General features: G+C 35.7%; 2 protein-coding genes and 1 long non-coding RNA gene across 8 annotated transcripts in view; 2 read left to right on the top strand and 1 right to left on the bottom strand.

Annotated features, from left to right (window-relative positions):
• Window positions 1-17,380, top strand: part of LOC108648123 (protein CASP-like) — a 34,229-nt gene extending 16,849 nt beyond the window's left edge. The window contains exons 1-17 of one of the 3 annotated variants that reach the window (XM_031905232.1): window positions 7,325-7,654; window positions 9,365-9,424; window positions 11,115-11,177; window positions 11,345-11,392; window positions 11,540-11,602; window positions 12,000-12,047; window positions 12,186-12,248; window positions 12,416-12,463; window positions 12,629-12,691; window positions 13,045-13,092; window positions 13,231-13,293; window positions 14,107-14,178; window positions 14,785-14,838; window positions 15,221-15,271; window positions 16,620-16,761; window positions 16,850-16,881; window positions 17,140-17,380. In XM_031905232.1, coding sequence (XP_031761092.1) covers window positions 7,582-7,654; window positions 9,365-9,424; window positions 11,115-11,177; window positions 11,345-11,392; window positions 11,540-11,602; window positions 12,000-12,047; window positions 12,186-12,248; window positions 12,416-12,463; window positions 12,629-12,691; window positions 13,045-13,092; window positions 13,231-13,293; window positions 14,107-14,178; window positions 14,785-14,838; window positions 15,221-15,271; window positions 16,620-16,761; window positions 16,850-16,881; window positions 17,140-17,150 — 1,002 coding nt within the window. In that variant the 5' untranslated portion in view covers window positions 7,325-7,581 and the 3' untranslated portion in view covers window positions 17,151-17,380. Of the gene's footprint in view, window positions 1-7,324; window positions 7,655-8,390; window positions 8,549-9,364; window positions 9,425-11,114; window positions 11,178-11,344; window positions 11,393-11,539; window positions 11,603-11,999; window positions 12,048-12,185; window positions 12,249-12,415; window positions 12,464-12,628; window positions 12,692-13,044; window positions 13,093-13,230; window positions 13,294-14,106; window positions 14,179-14,784; window positions 14,839-15,220; window positions 15,272-16,619; window positions 16,762-16,849; window positions 16,882-17,139 lie in introns of those variants that run through there. The other 2 variants (XM_031905231.1, XM_031905230.1) reach the window with 2 other exon arrangements.
• The window catches only part of hps1 (HPS1, biogenesis of lysosomal organelles complex 3 subunit 1), a 91,515-nt gene that overhangs the window by 33,780 nt on the left and 31,858 nt on the right, over window positions 1-25,877 (bottom strand).
• Window positions 17,429-18,988, top strand: LOC116412025. The gene is made up of 2 exons (XR_004223478.1): window positions 17,429-17,528; window positions 18,788-18,988. It is a non-coding gene; the product is annotated as an uncharacterized LOC116412025 (long non-coding RNA).

The following is a 25,877-nucleotide window of genomic DNA, read 5'->3' on the forward strand; positions in this document are numbered from 1 at the left end:
CATTCTACTGACCACACTAAATTATGTAACCTACAGCCCTAAGCTTGTGCCTAAATGCAATTAACTTTATTGCAGCTCCTTTGTCGTGAAGAGGGACTAAGACCGTCTTCAAAACCAAAAATTCATTCTTGACCAGCAGAATTTGACCATAACTCATGCTGGAGAATTCTCGATCCACCACAATCCAATTAATTGCCTAAAAATAACCAATTTCCCCTCTTTAGTCTAAGATACCGAACATGTAACATAACATAATAAACTCAATCCCCATAAGGTTCCATTCCATATGCTTGGTTATATTCTTTTTGGTAAAAGGTAACCTTTTAATCCAACCTCCAGTGTTATTGTAGAAGGTTGGAAGATACATAGTCTTAGCTTTACTGTTGGCTTCAGTGTTGTCCCAAGTACCATTTACTGATGTAGAAAGATGTTTAGTATAAGCACAAGACCAGTTGTATATGTCCTAATAGTTGAAGCAGGTTCCTGACAGGAACCGTTTTGATGTACGTCTTATGGAGATATGGAATATGCCACCATAGTTAAATTGCAGATTGAAGCAAGAATGATTTGATTCCGGTAGAAAATTTTCATTGTCAACAAAAATTGTTCCTTTCATGTCATTAGCTGAGCAAACGGACATCATGAGGATTGCAGATATTCTCCTCATCATGAAAGGAAATAACTCCAACTAGGAGAAACTAAAAGAATATTCATAATTCTGTGTCATTTAAAGTATTGGAATCAAAGTTATCAACATTAACATGATAAATGTGCTGATGCCTAGCCCTAGGGGCTGATTTACTAACCCACGAATCCGAATGGGAAAAATTCCGATTGGAAAACGAACATTATGCGATTTTTTCGTCGCCGTTACGACTTTTCGTAAATTGTCGCAACTTTTTTGTAGCCTTTACGACTTGTGCGAATTGTCGCGACTTTTTCATAGCCGTTACGATTTGCTCGTATCTTGTCGCGATTTTTAGTATTGAGCGCTCGTAAACTGCGGGCAAAACTTTTAGACTTAGCATGATTTTGGAAGCCTCCCATAGGACTCAATGGCCCCCTAGTGTAACGATTTAGAAAGCACAGAGTTAATTTGTAAAACATATATAGCATAAGCATTATTACTAGTAACAATATTAATAATGCTCCTACTTGTTTGAAAAAACTTCCAATAGTTCAAAAAATGTCGCCAATTTTGAATCCCTTCATAGGATTCCATCCCTCATGACCTATTTCTCTAGCCATATCTTGTAATTGTTTAACCTTATTTAAATGACCTTGTACTATATCTTCATTACTACAGTCTTCCTTATGGATGACTTGACACATCCCTCCTTCTGAAGCTAAATGCTAATTTTCCATGGAGGGCTAGTTTTCTCATCTGAGCTATTTCAACCGAATTAGTAGTAATTGCAGCAGCAGTTTCATTGGACATTTTGTCAACAATACGAGAGAAATTATTTAACTTCATCATTACTTGTATGCCCCACCTTATCCATGAAGGAAACCATGCCCAAGCATAATCGTCAATTGTGAATAATTCCCTCCTGAACAAATAGTTATGCGGTAACATAAATTTCTTTGAATTTACCTCCTTATCTTCTATAATTGTAATGGCTGGTGCTAGTGTAGCAATGGTACAAGTTCCGTAACTATTTTCTGGCAGCCAAGTATATGCACATGATGCACAGACAAAATAATAAGGTGGTTTGAGTGTTATCAAACCATCACTAAACATTGCTTTAGATATTGATTTATTAATCCCTGCATCAATCACGGCTAATGCAATCTTAAATAGATTCCAACATTCAACTTTTGTCAAGGATTCTGGCTGCATAAAATTACACTCTGTTTTGTTAATACCTTCCTCATACGGATGATTCATCCACTCACTTTCTTGTTGTCTGGCCTGTAGAAATATACTAAGGCCAATCATTAGCTTCCATATATCACCCAAACTATTCATTGCTTCTTCTGAACTATTTTCCATGTCATTTTAAAAGTATAATTTCTGCCGTTTTGAGTAGGTTTCAGTTGGCCTAGATGTAACTGATTCCATTTTTCTGTTTTATTAATACTTATGAATATTGGCAGGGTCTTATTAGTGATTAGTTTATCAATTGGAAGTCTCCAGGCTTTTTTTCCTTTCCCTAAAGTTATATTGTTGTAAGTAATATTTTCAGTTTGTAATACATACAAAGAAATTGGCAATGCTATCATAGTAAGACTTTTTGAATCAGTAAGCCTATTCCCACAAATCCAATAATTAGTACGGTTAGCTTCTTCAGCTATCCTCCTTTGTAAATTCATATTTAAATTAGGCTCTTCGTAAAAACAATGTTTGCTTGAGACTTAAGTAATAATCCCCAAAAGTAAAAACAAAAAAACTAATGAATACCTGCACATCCCCTCAGAAAATATTGTCTTTGCAGTAGGGTTTTTTTTTTCCAGTGGCTTTGGCAACTAGCCAGGCTTCTGGCCATCCTGAAAACATATCAATACATACCAAAACATATGTCCCCACTCTGGGTAGCTAGATGTAGTACATTTGTAGTCTTTGGAGGTGTAGCCTGTGATGGTCCAGTTAATATTGATTATCCCCAAATACAGAGTTTAGGTAATATCATGCTACTAGATTTTTATGATTCTTTAGTATACTATATGCAGTTTAATTAATATACATCTATATAACCTTAACACTTACAAGGTTTTTTATTGATCCGACGTTTCAGTTCCTTCCTGGAACTTTCATCAGGGAGTATGATACAGTATATATAAAAAATCTTGAAGGAAGGAACCGCTCACGCAGGACTTAGTAATCCATTTAAGTACTTTACTTAAAGAGGCACGACAACTGACGTTTCGGCTGTAACACCAGCCTTTGTCAAAGTTACACTAAGGTATATACACACACCTTATAAACTGTGCTTGGCGGGAAAACAAACGGACAGTAACATCATCAAGTGAATGCCCACATCACTGCAAACGTGATGACATCAAAACCCACCCCGTGCAAACCCACCAATCCCGATCAAATAATAAAAACATTATGGGAAAACCTAAATGTAACAGTGTGAATAAATGAAAATAAACGTAAAACATGCTAAGAAAAATTTTTTACAAACGAAATAATCAAAAAAGAACAGGTTGCATAGAGTTAAGTCGATCCAAATCAGCTGCAGGAAATAAAAATATGGCAGATGTGTGGGTCGTTTGTAAAAATGTTTTCTTAGCATGTTTTACGTTTATTTTCATTTATTCACACTGTTACATTTAGGTTTTCCCATGTTTTTATTGTTTGACCGGGATTGGTGGGTTTGCACGGGGTGGGTTTTGATGTTATAACGTTTGTAGTGATGTGGGCGTTCACTTGATGATGTTACTGTCCGTTTGTTTTCCTGCCAAGCACAGTTTATAAGGTGTTTGTATATACCTTAGTGTAACTTTGACAAAGGCTGGTGTTACAGCCGAAACGTCAGTTGTGGTGCCTCTTTAAATAAAGTACTTAAATAGATTACTAAGTCCTGCGTGAGTGGTTCCTTCCTTCAAGATTTTGTATACACCTTACATCGGGACTGCACCCAGGCATGATATTTCAACCTAAACGTGAGTGCCGGCTTCTCTTGTATATAGCATATTATATATATATATATATATGTAATATACAGTTTGGTCCTATAAGGAAATGACCTAACTGTATATTACATATATATATATATATATATATATATATATAATTATTTCCTTATAAATAGAGGTATGGGATCCCTTATCTGGGAACCCATTATCCAGAAAGCTCCGAATTATGGAAAGTCCATCTCTCCATTTTAATCAAATAATACAGGATTTTAAAACTGATTCTCTTTTTCTCTGTAGTAATAAAACAGTACCTTGTAATTGATCCCAACTAAGATATAAATAATCCTTATTGGAGGCAAAACAATCCTATTGGGTTAAATTAATGTTTTATTGATTTTTAAGTAGACGTAAGGTATGGAGATCCAAATTACAGAAAGACCCCTTATCCGGAATACCCTTGGTCCCGAGGATTCTGGATAATGGGTCCTATACCGGTACTGCTAAGTGCTGTCATCAGTTGTAATCGGAGCTTAGTGATGTAATATTTGTTATGACTCACATGAAACTTGTACATTATACTAAATAAAGTACCCCCTGTTGTAAAATATGACGATATCAGAAGTCACTGAGGAGTTCCATGACCATATAACAGCACTAGGCCAAAGGCCTATATTCACTATAGATTGCCCTTTTATAACCTTTCTTTGAGCCACCATTTAGTGATGGTCAGTGTGTTCCCTCAGAGATCAGCTGTAAATACCTACAATGTTCAGCGTATAGATTCCCTTTATTCTATTCATCTGAAAGGTATCGGTAAGCTTTTTTTTTTCCGAATTTTGAAAATCAATCATTTATTCAAAAATTAGATTATAAAAGCATAAAACCATGATTAAAAACTCAAATACCTTGAATTTGTGGCTTTCTCATTATTTTGTATGGGTTGAAAAGCTTAAATAAAATGAGAAAAACTTGAAAAGTTTGAAAGAAATCTAATTTTGAAAAATAATTAAAATTAAGTTTTTTTTTGCACATAATAAATATTAAAAAATAGTTTTTGAAACCATTATTTAAATTCCCGATTTCAAAAGCAAAAAAACTTAACAAAACGAATGTTGATAAATATAAACCCCCTTATATGCCACATACAGCTAAACGTACCTAAGGGATAAGTAACGTGCATTAATAGATGTTAAAAAACACAAATACAACATGTAAGAGATTCTGGTTTCCTTGTGCATCCGACCTCACTGCCAATCTACTTTATATTTCTGTGTCTTTGCCTCCATTTCCTGTGTCTTTGATCAAGACCCCCCCCCCCAATGTTTTAGTACAGAGGTCCTAGAACTTTTTAAACATGGGGCCAGTTCATGGTTCCTTAGACTGTTGGGGGCCGCCCCCTGCATCTTTAAACTACAGCCCTGCCCCCTGCATCTTTAAACTACAGCCCCGCCCCCTGCATCTTTAAACTACTCCCCCGCCCCCTGCATCTTTAAACTACAGCCTACTCCCTGCTGCGCCGTCCTGCTCCCTGCTGCATCTGAAGATAGGCAGTAGCCAGGGGTGAGGACACAGCGGGGGCCAGGTAAATTACCTTGAGGGCCAGATCCGACCCGCAGGCCGTAGTTTGAGGATCCCGGTTTTAGGAGATCGAAAAGCATTTTGTTGTACAGGTATGGGACTTGTTATCTTGAATGCTTGGGGCCTGGGGTTTTCCAGATAAAGTACGATTCTGTAATTTGGATCACTATGACTTGAGTCACCTAAAAAGTCATTTAAACATTAATTAAACCAATAGGCTTGTTTTGCCTCCAATAAGGATTCATTATATCTTAGTTGGGATCAAGTACAGGTACTGTTTTATTATTACAGAGAAAAGGGAATCATTTAACCATTAAATAAACCCAATAGGATTGTTCTGCCCCCAATAAGGGGTAATTATATCTTAGTTGGGATCAAGTACAAGGTACTGTTTTATTATTACAAAGAAAATATACATCATTTCAAAACATTTAAATTATTTGATTATAATGGAGTCTATGGGAGATGGCCTTCCAGTAATTCGCAGTTTTCTGGATAACAGGTATCCGGATAACGGGTTCACAACCTGTACTAGAGTGCCCTGCTATCGCCTAGGGGCAGATTTACCAATGATTTCACATTCTTTCACATTAATCAAAGCAAATGTTTAACCATTTATTATGCAGCAAAACCGCAAAAAATATGGATGTAAAAATACACCATCTAAAAGCTGTAGATGTCATGTAGGAGTCAGTGGAAGCTCCTGGGCGACTCTTTAGTCATCCTTTAATTTAGATGAATTTGATTTTTTTGTATTTTTTGGGGAGCAATTCTTCCTATTTAAGTGATGTAAAGTTCATGATTTGGGGTATTCACACTTTTTTCATGCATTCTGGAAACTGATTTTTTTTTTTTGCTGTATTTATTAATAAATAAGGAAGCATTTGTGCTTTATTTTTCACTTGTACATTAAGGGGTATATTTTAAAAGAGGTGTGAAATTAGATTTCAACAGTTAAACGAGAAGGAAAGGCTAAGTCACTTGGGGGTACCAAAATGTTAGGCACCCCCAAGTGTCTTTAATCACTTACCTTGTACCCCGGGCTGGTGCAGCTGTTAGGAGAAAACAGCACCAGCCCAGGGTACCTGCAGCGAGCGCTTCCTCCTTCTGCGTTGGCGCGCGTGCACATGCGCATTAGAGCGGAAATTTAACAAGAAAGTCGGCTTTTCACTCTAATGTGCATGCCCCGGCCCAGGGATTTCGCCGCAGAAGTAACAGGAAGAAGGAAGCGCTTGCTGCAGGTACCCCGGGCTGGTGCGGGTTTCTCCTAGCAGGGGCACCAGCCCGGGGTACAAGGTAAGTGATTAAAGTCACTTGGGGGTGCCTAACATTTTGGCACCCCCGAGTGACTTGGCCTTTCCTTGTCCTTTAATCCCTGTCAGTCAATATTACAGCTACAAATACATTTTTTGGTTAATAAATAACGGTTTAAATAGTAAAGTGAATTATTTGCAAAGAACACAGTGTCATTTAGTAAAAAACCTACAGCATAACAATCATGGCAGAATCCCTTTAAATTCATCTATTTATCATCACTGCCTTGCCTTTTCCCTTTACAATTTATAGTGTTAATTACATTCTATGTGTCAGTTCTTTGCATATGATTGAGGCATAACAGCTCTGTTTAAAAATTTATTTTCATGTTTAAAATGAAATAACGACTGCTCTGCATCACTTTCTAGTCAAATAACCCCAAGATACTGAGAATGCCTTATGCTATTGTTCCACATCCATCTCTCATCCTATTGTATTGAAATTAACTGTAGCAACACAATGGATGTTTAGCTAAAGGGCAAGTAATGTCAAAAAGTGAAAATATTAATTTTAACATGCGTGTGTCTGTTGATCGAGAACCTAGAAATAAACTTTATAAACTACAAATAAACTTCTTTGCAACAATCGCTCTATTTTATATTGGAAAGGTTTTCAGTCTGTAGCCTGTAGAGAGCTAGGAATGGCATTCCTAAACTTCTGTTAATATTCTTGTGAAAGAAAAAACTTCTGCAGAGATTATCTGTTATCTGCTGTGCAGCCTGCGTTTTTCTCCTTTTTCAACTTTACTGGCTAACCCCCATGGCTACACAGCAGCTTTTGTATATAAACTATAGTAGTGCTTCTGTAACAAACACTCAAATGTTACCAGTGCAGGGCAACAGTATATTATGATACTTTAGTTACTTTAAAACACTTTCATTTTGGTGTTACTGTTCCTTTAAGTGTGACATCACAGTGGATGTTTTGTTAACTAAGAGATGCCAGTGAGTGTGTGACATCACAATGCATGTTTGGTTCAGTCAGGAGAGAATCCAGACTTTGCCTCACTTGCATTTAGACTTCCGTTAGAGACAGACAGTAGAACCTTTTGGGTTTTACTGTTTATCTATAGCGGTAGTTCTTTTTGGAATTATTATTTTTTTAAACATGACCAGGGGAACTAAAACCTTTTGGTATTTTTTACTATTTATCTTATTAATACACCTTTGCAGAGGATCAGGTATGTATTTTTTAAGTTTTATTCCAGTAATTAATTTATTTAATCTATTTTTCTCTGTATTATTATAAAGGTTTCTTGCATTTTTGTCTAACTTTTGTGGAGAAATCTGTATAATTTTACAAAAAATATATAGAAAAATATATATATGCTGTGCTATATATATATATATACACATGCGTATATATGCACAGACACATTTGATAGTAAAATAATTACTATTGATTTAGTTGCAATAATATAAGTGTAACTGTCAAGTTGGTTACTGTGAGTTAGTGAAACAGTGTTGCCTGTGTTTCTACATCTATGTATGTGTTTGTATAGCTCTATTTCTATGTATTTAGCACTACTTGTATACCTTTTCTCACTCACTCACTCACACACACACATATATATAAATTAGTGATGCTCAAAACTGTCCTATTTTGTTTTGCCGAAAAATTTTGCAAATCTACACCATTTTTTTTTAACACAAAATACTTTAAAGTCAATGGGTGTATTTTTTGTGGCTACTGCACAACTTTTTTTTTATGCCAACACTCAAATGTTACCAGTGCAGGGCAACAGTACATTATACTTAAGTTACTTTAAAAACTATTAAATTTGGTGTTACTGTTCCTTTAAGTGTGACATCACAATGAAAGTTTTGTTAACTAAGAGATGCCAGTGAGTGTGACATCACAATGCATGTTTGGTTCAGTCAGGAGAGAATCCAGACTTTACCATTTACATTGAGACTTCCGTTAGAGACAGACAGTAGAACCTTTTGGATTTTACTGTTTATCTATAGCGGTAGTTCTTTTTGGAATTATTTTTTTTTCAACATGACCAGGGGAACTAAAACCTTTTGGTATTTTTTACTATTTATCTTATTAATAAACCTTTGTAGAGGATCAGGTATGTATTTTAAAAGTTTTATTCCAGTAATTAATTTATTTAATCTATTTTGCTTTGGCAAATGACATTTCATAGTGTCAGTTCTATTACATTTGAATTCTGATAATTACATTTCATATACTGTACATACATTACTTGCATTTTTGGCTAACCTTTGTAGGGAAATCGGTATCATTTTACTACAGGTATGGGACCTGCTATCCAGAATGCTCGGGATCTAGAATTTTCTGTATCTTTCTGTAATCTGATCTACATACCTTAAGTCTAAAAAATTATTTAAACACTAATTAAACCCAATATGATTGTTTGCCTCCATTAAGGATTAGTTATATCTCATTTAAGATTAAGTACAAGATACTCTTTTATTATTTCAAAGAAAACCGTTATTAAAAATGTGAATTATTTTACTAAAATGGAGTCTTTGCTAGTTGGCCTTCCACTAATTCAGAGCTTTCTAGATAACAGGTTTCCAGATAATGGATCCCACATTATGCTACCATATATTTTATGTAGACAGTTTTTGTTTTTACTTTCCAGAACTTTCTTCATAACAGGTTTCCAGATAATAGATCCCATACCTGTATTATGCTGCCATATAAAATAAAAAAATATTTTTGCTTTATTTCGCAGCTCCTTTAAAGTGATATGTTCATCATAAATCTGATTCATCATAAAACCGACTCAAATTAATAATGTAGATTAATATACACTTCCCACTAGTTGTGTTATCACTCATTTGTATCTTGTAGTCTATCTTCTACTCTAACACCCAAAGGTATATATGTGGCATTCATTGATTTTTATTTTTTCATTCAGCTGAAATAAAAGATCCTAAAGATGAGACAAGTGCTGAAGAAATCAATGAAGACATAGAGAGTAAGTTTTATAAAAAAAAAATTTTCATTTGATTTCTTAAATTCTTCATCTTTTCCTATATAAATATATATGCAGTGCTATATATATATGCGTATATACGCACAGACACATTTGATAGTAAACAAATTACTATTGATTTAGTTGCAATAATATAAGTGTAACTGTCAAGTTGGTTACTGTGAGTTAGTGAAACAGTGTTGCCTGTGTTTCTACATCTATGTATGTGTTTGTATAGCTCTATTTATATGTATTAGCGCTACTTGTATACTTTTCTCTCTCTCTCTCTCTCTATATATATATAATATATATAGTGATTCACGAAACTGTCCCATTTTGCCGAAAATTTTGCAAATCTGCACCATTTTTTTTTTAACGCAAAATACTTTAAAGTCAATGGGCCTATTTTTCGTGGCTACTGCACAACTTTTTTTTAATGCAAAATAAATTACAGTCAATGTGCTTTTTTTCTCACTCCAAATGCATTAAGTGGGCGTTTTTTCTCATTTCAAATGTGTTGAACTAAAAAGACTTTCTTGCAATGTTTTTCTAATTTTTTGTACAAATTTTTGCCAGTTTTGTAAAATAATTCACCAATTCCTAATAAATAGAGCTATACATACTGACCAGATCAATCACATGACAGTTAATTCACTTGCAATAATATAACTGCAACTATTGAGCTGGTTACTGTTGATTACACATAATTGTAAATGTGATGAAATAAATTTGTGTGTATATATATATATATATATATATATATTCTGTGTGCTTGTGCGTGCATGGATATATAAAGGACATATGCAGGTTTGCTGTATGGAGAGTCAGTTTTTGCAATTGTGGGGGTGGTTCACGTTCAGGTTAACATTTAGTATGTTATAGAATGGGCTGTTCTAATTGGTCTAAATTTTTAGTTTGTTTAATTACTTGCCTTCATCTTCCGATTCCAGCTTTTAAATGGTGGTCACTGACCCCAGAAGCCAAAAACTATTGTTCTGTTGGCTAGAATTTTATTGTTATTTCTACTTTTTATTACTTATATTTCTACTTAGACCCTCCTTTATTTATATTTCAGTCTCTCTTTCAAACACGTTAAACCTACGTTAAAATAACCCCTAGCAACCAGACAGCTGCTCAACCAGATGCTGCACAAAAAGCTAAATAATTAAAAAACCACAAATAAAAAACAAAGACCGACTGAAAAAAGTTTTAGAACAGCATTCTCAACAGAATACTAAAAATTAAAGACAACCACTTTAATGTCATAAAATTAACCTTTATAGAAGTCCATTTGTCGCAATCAGTGATTTTATCTATATAATAATTATATTTGCAAATGTACTTGTTTACACCATCTTGTGGTTCAGTACCTAAGAATGCTTGATAAATATGGAGATATGAATACCATTTTTAATTTTCAAAATAGACTGTGGCACTGTTATTTTGTATTTGATTATTTTAAAGCCACTTCTTATTCAAGGATCTCAAATGGGTTAATCACAATTGCATTAAGTCAATGTGAAAAGCTCCATTGTGATCCCCATTTTTCTATTCATTGTCAAGCAAGTTAAAAATCGTGAATGGGCTGGGGCAACATTTCCATAATGTTACCAACATTGCATCAGATGTTGTAACCAAACACACATCAGATATTCTTGAGGTATAACATAAGATTCATTTTTTCTTACATTAGGAATGATCAACGACTATAGGAAACAGTTTGAAGATGTTACTGGGAAAACCACATCTGTACAAAGTAAGATTTAAGCAATGTTTTATATTTTCACTTTTGATTGGAGGAGATTTTATCAGTAACATACCCAGCAACACAGGAAGGGGTAGTGTTATAATATGAGCAGATTCCTCCCTTCTAATAACCAAGGTATATATGTGGCACTCACCGATTTTTATTTTTTAATTTAGCTGCAATAAAGGATGCTAAAAATGAAGAAAGTAATGAAGACATAGAGAGTAAGTTTTATAAAAAAAAAATTTCATTTAATTTCTTAAATTATTTTTTTCTTATATAAATATATATGCAATGCTATATATATATATATATATATCTCATCAGATATTCTTGAGGTATAACATGAGATTCATTTTTTCTTACATCAGGAATGATCAACGACTATAATAAACAGTTTGAAGATGTTACTGGGAAAACCACATCTGTGCAAAGTAAGATTTAAGTGATGTTTTATATTTTCACTTTTGATTGGAGGAGATTTTATCAGTAACATACCCAGCAACACAGGAAGGGGTAGTGTTATAATATGAGCAGATTCCTCCCTTCTAATAACCAAGTGCAACCAGAGAGAATATTACATTCCTTCATTCATGGTTGCAGTTGAATTAACCAGAGCAAAAATAGTTTTGCTTTATTTCGCAGCTCCTTTAAAGTGATATGTTCATCACAAATCTGATAAATCATAAAACTGACTCAAATAAATAATGTAGATAAATATACACTTCCCACTAGTTGTGTTATCACTCATTTGTATCTTGTAGTGTATCTTCTACTTGAACACTCAAAGGTATATATGTGGCATTCATTGATTTTTATTTTTTAATTTAGCTGCAATAAAAGATGCTAAAAATGAAGAAAGCAATGAAGACATAGAGAGTAAGTTTTATAAAAAAAATAATTTCATTTGATTTCTTAAATTAATCTTTTCTTATATAAATATATATGCTGTGCTATATATATATATCATCAGATATTCTTGAGGTATAACATAAGATTCATTTTCTCTTACATTAGGAATGATCAACGACTATAGGAAACAGTTTGACGATGTTACTGGGAAAACCACATCTGTGCAAAGTAAGATTTAAGCGATGTTTTATAGTTTCACTTTTGATTGGAGGAGATTTTATCAGTAACATGCCCAGCAACACAGGAAGGGGTAGTGTTATAATATGAGCAGATTCCTCCCTTCTAATAACCAAGGTATATATGTGGCACTCACCGATTTTTATTTTTTAATTTAGCTGCAATAAAAGATGCTACAAATGAAGAAAGTAATGAAGACATAGAGAGTAAGTTTTATAAAAAAAATTTCATTTCATTTCTTAAATTCTTCTTTTCTTACATAAATATATATGCAGTGCTATTTATATATATATATATATATATATATATATATATATATCTCATCAGATATTCTTGAGGTATAACATAAGATTCATTTTTTCTTACATCAGGAATGATCAACGACTATAGGAAACAGTTTGAAGATGTTACTGGGAAAACCACATCTGTGCAAAGTAAGATTTAAGCGATGTTTTATATTTTCACTTTTGATTGGAGGAGATTTTATCAGTAACATACCCAGCAACACAGGAAGGGGTAGTGTTATAATATGAGCAGATTCCTCCCTTCTAATAACCAAGTGCAACCAGAGAGAATATTACATTTCTTCATTCATGGTTGCAGTTGAATGAACCAGAGCAAAAATAGTTTTGCTTTATTTTGCAGCTCCTTTAAAGTGATATGTTCATCACAAATATACACTTCCCACTAGTTGTGTTATCACTCATTTGTATCTTGTAGTGTATCTTCTACTTTAACACTCAAAGGTATATATGTGGCATTCATTGATTTTTATTTTTTAAATTAGCTGCAATAAAAGATGCTAAAAATGAAGAAAGCAATGAAGACATAGAGAGTAAGTTTTATAAAAAAAATAATTTCATTTGATTTCTTAAATTCTTCTTTTCTTATATAAATATATATGCTGTGCTATATATATATATCATCAGATATTCTTGAGGTATAACATAAGATTCATTTTTTCTTACATCAGGAATGATCAACGACTATAATAAACAGTTTGAAGATGTTACTGGGAAAACCACATCTGTGCAAAGTAAGATTTAAGCGATGTTTTATATTTTCATTTTTGATTGGAGGAGATTTTATCAGTAACATGCCCAGCAACACAGGAAGGGGTAGTGTTATAATATGAGCAGATTCCTCCCTTCTAATAACCAAGTGCAACCAGAGAGAATATTACATTCCTTCATTCATGGTTGCAGTTGAATGAACCAGAGCAAACCGAGTACCACATTGCTGCACACAATATGTGCTTTCTATGCTTTTAGCCCCACAATTATCATTATCAGTATTGCCTGTTTAACTCTTATGTATATATTGTATGTGCATAAACATTTTAAACAAACCATTTTGATTTTTAAAACTTATTTCCTATATCCCTGTAATAATAAAGCAGTACCTTGTACTTGATCATAACTAAGCTGCATGAATCCAAAATTGTACAAAACAATCTTATTGGGTTTACTCCATGTTTAAATGTTTTTGTACCTGAAATAAATTATAATAAACCAAATTACAGGATAATCCCTTATCCTAAAAACCCCAGGTCCAAACCAGCATTCAGGATTATAGATCCTATACCGATACTATACCTGCCATTGTAGTCTGCAAACCAATTTAGCTTTTCTACATTTTAGTTAAGCTGAGTCAAATCAGGTGAACTCTATGTACCCATCTATTTGGCTTTCCTCTATATAGTAATGATATCACTAATTAATCATTTCATGTGGCAGGATAGTGATCATTTGCCCTGGTCTAATAACACACAGCGAGATTTGTACCGTGTCACTATATATATTGCAGGATAGAGATACTCAAGTTAAAAATATGTTTTATTATTTTTCAGTTTCAGAAGATGACAGTAACACAAATTTCGATGAAACTAAAAAAAGCATAACTGAAGAAAGCAGGATTCAAGGTATGTGTTTAATTTTTTTTTTTAATTTCAATGGATAAGATTTTTTTCATCATTACACCCAACATTACACCTAACAATACATGATCAGTGCCCTGGTCTAGTAACTCACAGCAATAGACTGGAGGATTATATATTCATGAAGGAAAGTACATCAGTTGGCTAAAAGGAACCTACTCATTGGTTTCTGTGGTTTATTACAATGGAGCAAACAGTTATCTAAGAAGCTTAAGAGTGATTTCTATTTATATGAATTTTTCATGCATACATTTCTAATCTTCATATTTATGTAAATTACATTGACATAAGGCTAAAAAAATAAGTAAAAAAATCAGAAATTGCAGCTCAACAGGCCGCACTGAATTTTATTGGAAGCCTTCCTGAGTATTCATTTTAACTGGTAACCTTCCATTGGCTGTGCTATTACTCAGTCTGAATGGAATTCAGAAAAATTAAACTCATTTCCAATATAATAAGAGTAGTCTCTTAAAAGCAGTAAGATTTCTTTCCTATATGGGAACTATAACAAAGACCAATAACAAAGGCCAAAAACAATGACTCTTGAAATATAATTTAATTACATAGTGCTTTTATTTCTTCCCAATTTAGCAACACATAAACAAGAGGAGGATGTAGAAGAAATAACTAGTGGAGTTGAGAGACGTAAGAGTTTTGCAATTCTACTTTCTTATACACATTACCATTTTAATTGATCAGTAAGCGATCCTTTACTTTAGTTGAGTTCATTTCTATTAACAACAAACCAAGCAACTGGATGAGTTGCAGTATACAGTACCCAAAAGTTTCCTTAAGTAGTTGAACAATGTTTCCAACCATAGGTGGAAGCTCTATAAATTGTGCCCTCACTTCCATAGATATCCAAAACCAGTATCATCACCTTATGTAAATGTGCAACAATAGAAAAAACACAGGTGCTATTAACCCTGTTAAAAAACATTTAAAATGTTTGTTTGCAATAAATTTTACATGTGTCTCTGGAATATTTTTTAATGAAACTAAATATTTTTTTCTTTTCTCAAACCAGAAATCGCTAACCAGATGAGATCAACAATGACAACTACAACAAATACAAATGGTAAACAAACCTTGTTTAATTCAACATAAACCTAAACTCGGCATTTGTTTTATATCAGTAGATTGAGCATGCTTTCACCATACTCCTATTTTCGCAGATTATGCTAAAAATGAATATGTGGGTCTGTCTGTGTGTGTGGGTCTGTCTGTCTTTGTGACAAGTGCCATAGAGAACAGACTGTAGACATTCTAGAAAGAGGAAATGCAAAAATAGTGTTAATATATTAGAGAGATGAGCAGAAAGCATTAGTAAATGAATCTATAATATTAATGTTGTACATATGCTGATTTGTAGAGCTGTTTATGGATTTGGCCAGATAGGGGTGCGGAACAGGGTAAATGGGTTTAAGTTTCATTCTCTGGAAAGGTTCCATGGGTAGCATATAATTCTAATTATAATGTGTGCAATTATCAACATCTCCTTAAATGTTCAGAGATTAAACTGCAAACTGTATAAAAATGTTTAAAAACCTAATTATATTAAAAAATATAAGCAGTAATTTATGACCACAAGTGCAGCTACATTCACACAAATATTCCCAAACTCAGCTGCACATGAGACCTTATTCATTAAAAGTACTTGCATCAAAATGTGCACTTTGCACTTTCATATAGTTGTACTTGTACTGGATCCCAACTAAGATATAATTAATCCTTATTGAAGCCAAAACAATACTATTGGGTTTAAATAATTTTCTTGGTAGACTTGGGGGCTGATTTACTAAGACACGAATTCGAATCCGAATTGGAAAAATTCCGATTGGAAAACGAACATTTTGCGACTTTTTCGTATTTTTTGCGATTTTTTCGGCGCCTTTACGACTTTTCGGAAATTATAGCGAATATTGCGCGAAAAAACGCGAGTTTTTCGTAGCCATTCCGAAAGTTGCGCAAAATCTGGCGATTTTTTCGTAGCGTTAAAACTTGCGCGAAAAGTTGCAATTTTTTCGTAGAGTTTAAACTTGCACAAAACGTTGCGCCTTTTAAGTTTTAACGCTACGAAAAAGGCGCGACTTTTCGCGCAAGTTTTAACGCAATGAAAAAATCGCCAGATTTTGCGCAACTTTCGGAATGGCTACGAAAAACTCGCGTTTTTTTGCGCAAATCGTATTGGTAACGAAAAAGTCGCGATAATTTCCGAAAAAATTGCAAAATACCAATCATTACGAAAAAAACGCATTCGGCCCGTTCGTGGGTTAGTAAATGTGCCACTGAAGGTAGGAGATCCGAATTACGGAAAGACCCTTTATCTGGAAAACCCCTGGTCCCAAGCATTCTGGATAGCGGGTCCCATACCTGTACAAATGCTTTGTTGTAAGGATTTACCTAATAATATTATTTCTATGCAGATAAAATCCGAATGATGGTTAAAAGCTTGGAGAACAACAATCAAATGAATCTGATTATCATTTGTTCAGTCCTGGGAAGTGGATTTTTAATGGTGATTGCCATATTGCTGTGCATAGCAAGGTCCCTTTCAAAATTATCCAGGTATTATTTTAAGTGTTTTCTTAATTTGCTGTAGTTGAGAAGCTTGCTCTGGTACTAATATGCTCCTGTTTTTTCTTGTTAATTCTAGAGAAAAGGACCAACTGTCTGAGGCAGAACAAGGTAAATGAAATTATCAAATATATAAATTTATTGTACAAGTATGGAATCTATGATTTTGAGTACATAAGAGGTATTTTTAGAATACAGAATACCATACCTTTAAATGACATTTTTAAAAAATGGGATTTCTTTTATCCTTATTTAAGTGCAAATTACTTCCTTGTTATTAAAGAATTGGTTTTAGCTCTATAATTCTAAGCAATGCTTAAGAGCTGTGAAATATACAGATATAAATACCCATGTTGTTTGTTCTTACAGGAAATTTATAATGACTTTATTATGGAACATCACATCAGAAATGAAAATCCACAGAAATGCATTTTATGTTTAAAAACCCTCCATTACCCCCCTCAGTCTAGTGTAACAATGTGAGGGGTGGTGGTGCAATGCAACAATAGGATCAAATATAAAAATAATACTCTAGCCTATTGTTGCATTGCAATGACCCCAAATCCCAGACTAGGACATGAATAACATCTGACCTAAATCCGAATGTACTACTGGGTGAGGGGGTGGGTATGTGGGCGGGGGAGGGTTTTAAAAATGCTCCTCTGATGGATATTAATATCTGATATTGACACGACACTTCTAATGAAAATCACATCGAATCTTTGAATGCTATCAAAGTTCATAAGCTTCTGGAATCGGTAAGTTTTTATTATTATTTTTAATATTTTACAAGTAGAAAGTTGTCTGATAGAGGACTGTGGGTAGAAAAACAAATTAATTGGTCAATGCACTATAAAACAAAGGCAAGGAAAAGTGAATGCGCATAGCAATTTAATTTTTATGGTGGCCATACACGTTAAGATCCGCTTGCTTGGCGAGGTCGCCAAGCGAGCGTATCTTCTCCCGATATCCCCACCTACGGGTGGGCGATATCGGGCGAATTTAGGCTAATTCGGTCGTTTGGCCCTGGGACCAAACGATCAAATTATAACGACAGTAATGGGTGCAGTCAGTTGGGGGACCGCATCAATGAGCCGATGCGGTTCCCGATCCGACTGAATTTTTTAACCTGCCGATCGATATCTGGATGATTTCAGGCCAGATATCGGTCAGGCAGGCCCGTTGCTGCCTCTACACGGGCCGATAAGCTGCCGAATCGGTCTAAGAGACCGATATCAGCAGCTACAATCGGCCTGTGTATGGGGACCTTTAGTTTTTTCCCACAACCGGTGCTCCCTTGGTTCCCCTTAGACTTTACACATGTGCAGCACAGTAAAAGTTTGGGAATATACTGTGCGTGCGTGGAGTCTGACTTGTTAATTTTACCCATATCTTTTGTTTACACCTAAAAACTGTGTATTTGCTGATGAGATTATTGAACGAAATACTTTGAGCTTCAGTGTTGTGGTTGGATCACATATTTTATTTAATGAATTTGTACATTTTTCTTTGATTTTTGAGATTTCACTAAATTTTAGGTAATTTTCCAAAATGTTACCAAAACCATTAACTTTAGGAAAGCTTTATCTGCAGCTTGGCAGTTCAGAGCAGAAATTTTGAACTTTTAAAAAATGTATGGTTGCGTGGGGGTAAACGTAGCATTAGTGGACTTTTTGACCTTGAAATCTGAAATATGCAGATTTCTGGATGTTGCTTTAGAAATTTGGTAGTGTACTGCTGGGAGTTTTTGTCAGAAATCATAAAACTATAAATATTTGCCATGTTCAAGAGGCAAGGAACTTTCTGAATCAGTTGTATTTTCCCATATAAAATAAATTATGCTTCTGATATACATCATGTCTTTATTGGCACACATGGGCACACACGGGCAGATCAAGCCAATCATCCCGTTAACCAAATCTGCAACCACTTTTGAGAGCTGAAATAAATGAACAATCCTCATTCCGACATCCTGACATGTTCCTGCATAAACGGTTCTTTATTTGTTCTTACACAGATCAATACAAAAGACTTCACCAACTGCTTGTATGGGCAGTGCTATAGGATGAAGGCACCAAGATTCCAAGATCTAGAAAGGAACTGTATTAGTGTGAGTGATCACACAGCGACTATACAGGCGATAATGCTGGTGCCAATTTCATGAAGTTACTTGTTATTCCTTCCAGGAAATAAATAAAATGAACTTTTGTTCAGTATGCATTGTGGTGTATTCAAATCATTTTAGGGTATCTGAGAACAGGAGGTGTGAATTCCTTTTTAACTCACAACAAAATCATATTGTATATTTTTTTCCAAATTTACAGCAATGCATATTACTTTTCTGTGTGCTTTATCCAACTGCATTTGAACCAGTCATTTGAACTGAAAAAGCCACTCGGATGAGTGGTGAAACGTTTTCAAGAAAAACTCAGAAAAGTCCAGTTGTTTTAGACTTAATTCTACTAGATACTGTATATCATGACCTGGATAAATGAGAATCTTCATAGACTTATCCAACTGCAGTTTCTTCAAATATACATTTGCATTGTATTAACTGATGATCCATTATCTGAAAACCCTTTATCCAAAAAGATCCTAATTATGGTAACACTATCTCCCTGTCTCTCCCTTTTTAATCAAATAACTGACATTGGTAAAAATGATTTATATTTTCTTTGAAATAATAAAATAGCACCTTAACCCTTGTTGGAGACATAACAATCCTACTAGGTTTAATTAATACTTAAGGGATTTTTTTAGTAGACATTATATAGAGATCCAAATTACAGAAAGACCCCTTATGCGGAAAATCCCAGGATCCAAGCATTGGGAGTAACAGGTCCCATACCTGTATATCAAATTCATGTTCAATTTATGTTGTTTTTTTAACACCCTATTGGCCTTAATAACAATAGAAATGATTTGTTTTATTTTCAAACTTACAGAGCCTTCAGTACAAGCCAAAATGATCAGGACCACCATCACAAACACTGGGGCCCCATACAAGTTATTTATATGAGGCCCCCCCATGAACCCAAGTGCAGTACACAAACTTGGCCACACTCTTTATGTGTGTAATATAAATGTAAGCGTGGGGGCCAAATTATGTTGCAACAGTGGGAAGGATTTTCCCACAACATCAAGTTCATGTAGGAGAAGCTCATATAATTCGGTAAACAGATCCCAATACTAACAGCTGACATTACACTGTAATAAGAAGTTCATAATATATTAGTTAATAAAATGGTTAATTAATGTACTCCGTTCACTGGGGGGCAGCGTCATTTACCTTTTACGTTTTGAATTGATCGGTGGGTGGTCAGTGAAGTTGCCCCGCCAAGCTTCTTAGCATTTATCTTTTGCTTGATACACAAGTAAAATCAATTCTATCTATTGTTTTATCTATCTCTTCTCTACAGTTATATTTCAACAGATCCTTTCTATTCAACTTCATAGCTTTTTCTTTTGCTTTCTCTATCTCGTAATATATCTGCCTGTATTATAAAATCTAGTTCCTTGCTACAATTCTTCTTAATCCTAAAGAACTGGCCATATGGAATGTTTTTCAACCACACTGGGTCATGGTTGCTAGAGGCCATCACATAATTATTAACATCTACTGACCTGAAGATGGTTTTAGAACATATTCTGGTCTCTTTTATAAAAAAATAAAACCTCCAAGTCCAAATAGTCCAAATACTTTCCGGACTAAATATTAGATAGAATACTACATTTATGTCATTTAAATTAAGTTGGAAAACACTTCTTCTTCAGTTCCTTTCCAAATAATTACATTGTCTATGTAGTATCGCCATAGGGAGAGGTTTGTGTCCCAGCCTTTTAGGTTGTTCTCTTCCCCCAGACCAAAAGAGATTGGCGTAGCTGGGCGCAAACCATGTCCCCATGGTGGTGCCACATATCTGCAAATAAAAGTTATTTTAAACCAAAAATAGTTGTCATGTAAAATAAACTCTATTCCACTTACAATAAATTCCTTCAATGTTGGCTCCATTGCTTCATCTCTCATTAAATAATGTCTTATTGCAGTTAATCCTTGATCATGCCTAATAGATGTGCATAAGCTTTTTACATCTAAAGTCGCTAGCAACATACCCTCTCGCCAAACTTCTTTCTACAATGTATTTATTTTAATCTGGTAAATAAGATGGTAAATCCTGGCAAACTTGCTGTGTAAGTACAGCTGCTGTATAACCTCTCTCGTTAAACTCTTCTGTTTGGGGTATAGACAATCTATGTTCTGGAGATGTGCAGAGTGGGTTAGGAGTTCAGCTTTGTTTTTGTTTATTCACATTGTTCTATAAACGACGGGTCTCCCTTATATGACACAATACCTCAGCTATGCTTCTTTAAAGACTGGCCAATATATTGGGCGCTCTTATACATGTATACGAACAATAGGTGAGGTAACTATACTGGGAATAACTCTCTATCCTGTATTGATATGGTCCTGCCCCCCCCCCCCCAATTTTACATAATGGGTAAACGAGGTTAAATACCTTCCAAGAGCACTATCAGATCATGCTCCGCTACTACTGGTGATTTGTACAACACCCCTTCCCAAACATTCCCTTTGCAGGCTCTCCCCTATCTGACAGCATAACTATGAGGTAATGGAAGTCTGCAAGGTGGATTATGACACATACTGGGACACTAACCATGACACTTCACAACCAAATGTAATCTGGAAAGTATCTAAGGCCATAGCAGGGGGATTCTGATATGACCAATCACAAGCCATAACAGAAGCTGAAGCCAGGGTCCAAAGAGCTGAGAAAGAGTTCTGTGATAGGGATGATGAACCTATCCACCAAGCACTGGTATCGACTCTAGAAATCTAGAATTAGCCCAAATTGCCTCCACTTACAAAAAACGATTGTACGCAAGTCAACAATCTTTTGACTAATGGAATAAAAGTGGGAAGGTCCTAAAATTTCTAGCCAAAACCAACTGTCCCTCCAAGTTCCCAGAATAAATAATCGCCCCTGATGCACACGTCACCTGACGTTAAACGTGAGAATGGCAGCAGATAAAATTTCCCCACTGAAATCAATGAAAGAAATGTGATTGGCTGTTGAGGGTCTGCCAACTTTTTCCTTGAATATGAAGTCACCCAGTTACTGTGCAAAGTTTGGGAGCCCTGGCATTAAATCAATAAAATTCAACAGACGAAATTTGATTGGTTGTAGGTGGCTCCGCCCAATATAAATACAGGGCAGAAGCCGGCCGGGTAGGGTTTTGTTTAGGAGCAGGCGGGTTAGGGTTGGGTGCAGGTCGAGTTTTTCTCGACCCACACATCACTATTGCAGTCCCCTAGTGACCAACTACGAAGAGTTTGGGGATATCATTTTGCCTCTTGATAGGTCCCTGGTAAGGTCTCACCTTGAGTATGCAGTGCAGTTTTGGGCTCCAGTCCTTAAGAAGGATATTAATGAGCTGGAGAGAGTGCAGAGACTGCAACTAAACTGGTAAAGGGGATGGAAGATTTAAGCTATGAGGTTAGACTGTCGAGGTTGGGGTTGTTTTCTATGGAAAAAAGGCGCTTGCGAGGGGACATGATTACTCTGTACAGGTACATTAGAGGGGATTATAGGCAGAATATGTTCTTATTTCCCATATAAACAACCAGCGCACCAGAGGCCCCCCTTTAGATTAGGGGAACAGAACTTTCACTTGAAGCAGCATAGGGGGGGTTTTCACGGTGAGGGCAGTGAGGTTGGGGAATGCCCTTCCTAGTGATGGGGTAATGGCAGATTCTGTTAATGCCTATAAGAGGGGCCTGGATGAGTTTTTGAACAAACAATATCCAAAGCTATTGTGCTACTAATATCTACAGTTAGTATTGATGTTAGTATAAATGGTTTATGTATGTGAGTGTATAGATAGGTCAGTATGGGTTTGTGTGTGCTGGGGGTCACTTGAAAGGGCTGAACTTAATGGACTCTTTTTTTCAACTATATGTTACTATGTGACCCTGGTGTTAACACTATGAGAAGGGCAGCAAGTTGAATTTCCCATTGAAAATGAATTAGTAAAATCTTATTGGCTGTTGGTGGCTCCCCTCATCTTTAACCTTAGCCCCACAGTGACCAACTGTGATGTTTGGGGAATAGCCTTGAACCACAGTTATCTGGTGACTAACTCTGCAAAGTTTGGGGACCCTGGTGTTAATATTTAAAGAATGGCAGCATTTTAAATTGAAACCTACTGGTTTCTGTTGGCTCCACCCACTTTTCTAAACTTCAATTGTAGACACCCAGTGGGTGACTATAAAGTATGGACAAACAAAGTTTGAGGACCCTAACGTGTGATGGCAGTAGTAAAAATTTCCCAACTGAAATCATTGAAAGAAATGTGATTGGCTGATGGCGGATTCTCCCACTTTTTCTAACCCTGAAAACCTAATCACCCAGTGACTGTGCAAAAATTTGGGGATCATGGTGTAAATAGTGTGAGAATGGGAGTGTTTTAAATGTAAAACATGAAAATATGGTTGGCTGTTAGTGGCTCTATACGCTTTTACTAACCTTGACCTGTAGTCCACCAGTGACTAACCGTAAAGAGTTTGGGGACCCTGGCGTTAATACTGCGAGAATGGCAGTAAGTTAAATTCCCCTATTGAAAGTTAACAGGTAAAATCTAATTTGTTATCCGTAGAAGTCCATATTAGAAGTCACCGAGGAGTTCCATGACCATATAACAGCACTAGGCCAAAGGCCTATATTCACTATAGATTACCGTTTTATAACCTTTTCTTTAAGCCACCATTTAGTGATGGTCAGTGTGTTCCCTCAGAGATCAGCTGTAAATACCTACAATGTTCAGCGTATAGATTCCCTTTATTCTATTCATCTGAAAGGTATCGTAAGCTTTTTTTATTTTACGAATTTTGAAAATCACCAGTGTTACTTTAATTATTCAAAAATTAGATTATAAAAGCATAAAACCATGATTAAAAAACTCAAATACCTTGAATTTGTGGCTTTCTCATTATTTTGTATGGGTTGAAAAGCTTAAATAAAATGAGAAAAACTTGAAAAGTTTGAAAGAAATCATAATTTGACTACATAATTAAAATTGAGGTTTTTTTGCACATAATAAATATTAAAAAATAGTTGAAACCATTATTTAAATTCACGATTTCAAAAGCAAAAAAACTTGACGAAACGAATGTTGATAAATATAAACCCCCCTTATATGCCACATACAGCTAAACGTACCTAAGGGATAAGTAACGTGCATTAATAGATGTTAAACAACACAAATACAACATGTAAGAGATTCTGGTTTCCTTGTGCATCCGACCTCACTGCCAATCTACTTTATATTTCTGTGTCTTTGCCTCCATTTCCTGTGTCTTTGACCAAGACCCCCCCCCCCCCAATGTTTTAGTACAGAGGTCCTCAAACTTTTTAAACATGGGGCCAGTTCATGGTCCCTTAGACTGTTGGGGGCCGGACTGTAGGCCTAAAACTATGCCCCCGCCCCTGCATCTTTAAACTATGCCCCCACCCCCTGCATTTTTAAACTACGCCCCCGACCCCTGCATCTTTAAACTACGGCCCCGCCCTGCATCTTTAAACTACTCCCCAGCCCCCTGTATCTTTAAACTACGCCCCCGCCCCCTGCATCTTTAAACTACGCCCCCGACCCCTGCATCTTTAAACTACGCCCCCGACCCCTGCATCTTTAAACTACGCCCCCGACCCCTGCATCTTTAAACTACGGCCCGCCCCCTGCATCTTTAAACTACGCCCCCGCCCCCTGCATCTTTAAACTACGCCCCCAACCCCTGCATCTTTAAACTACGGCCCGCCCCCTGCATCTTTAAACTACGGCCCCACCCCCATCATCTTTAAACTACGGCCCCGCCCCCTGCATCTTTAAACTACGCCCCCAACCCCTGCATCTTTAAACTACGCCCCCAACCCCTGCATCTTTAAACTACGCCCCCAACCCCTGCATCTTTAAACTACGGCCCGCCCCCTGCATCTTTAAACTACGGCCCCACCCCCTTCATCTTTAAACTACTCCCCCACACCCTGCATCTTTAAACTACGGCCCGCTCCCTGCTGCGCCGTCCTGCTCCCTGCTGTGTCTGCAGACAGGTAGTAGCCAGGGGTGAGGACACAGCGGGGGCCAGGTAAATTACCTTGGGGGCCGTATCCGACCCGCAGGCCGTAGTTTGAGGATCATGGTTTTAGGAGATCGAAACGTATTTTGTTGTACAGGTATGGGACTTTTTATCTTGAATGCTCGGGGCCTGGGGTTTTCCAGATAAAGGACCTTTCTGTAATTTGGATCACTATGACTTGAGTCACCTAAAAAGTCATTTTAACTTAATTAAACCAATAGGCTTGTTTTGCCTCCAATAAGGATTAATTATATCTTAGTTGGGGTCAAGTACAAGGTCCTGTTTTATTATTACAGAGAAAATATACATCATTTTTAAACATTTAAATTATTTGATTATAATGGAGTCTATGGGAGATGGCCTTCCAGTAATTTGCAGTTTTCTGGATAACAGGTATCCGGATAATGTGTTCACAACCTGTACTAGAGTGCCCTGCTATCGCCTAGGGGCAGATTTACCAATGGTTGTATTTTTTCTTTTTTTTTTTTCTTTCAGCAATTCACATTCTTTCACATTAATCAAAGCAAATGTTTAACCATTTATTATGCAGCAAAACCGCAAAAAATATGGATGTAAAAATAAACCATCTAAAAGCTGTAGATGTCATGTAGGAGTCAGCGGAAGCTCCTGGGCGACTCTTTAGTCATCCTTTAATTTAGATGAATTTGATTTTTTCGTATTTTTTGGGGAGCAATTCTTCCTATTTAAGTGATGTAAAGTTCATGACTTGGGGTATTCACACTTTTTTCATGCATTCTGGAAACTGATTTTTTTTTTTGCTGTATTTATTAATAAATAAGGAAGCATTTGTGCTTTATTTTTCATTTGTACATTAAGGGGTATATTTTAAAAGAGGTGTGAAATTAGATTTCAACAGTTAAACGAGAAGGAAACTTGGGGTACCAAAATGTTAGGCACCCCCAAGTGACTTTAATCACTTACCTTGTACCCCGGG

The sequence above is a fragment of the Xenopus tropicalis genome, chromosome 7, assembly GCF_000004195.4.
Source record: "Xenopus tropicalis strain Nigerian chromosome 7, UCB_Xtro_10.0, whole genome shotgun sequence".
Taxonomy (NCBI): domain Eukaryota; kingdom Metazoa; phylum Chordata; class Amphibia; order Anura; family Pipidae; genus Xenopus; species Xenopus tropicalis.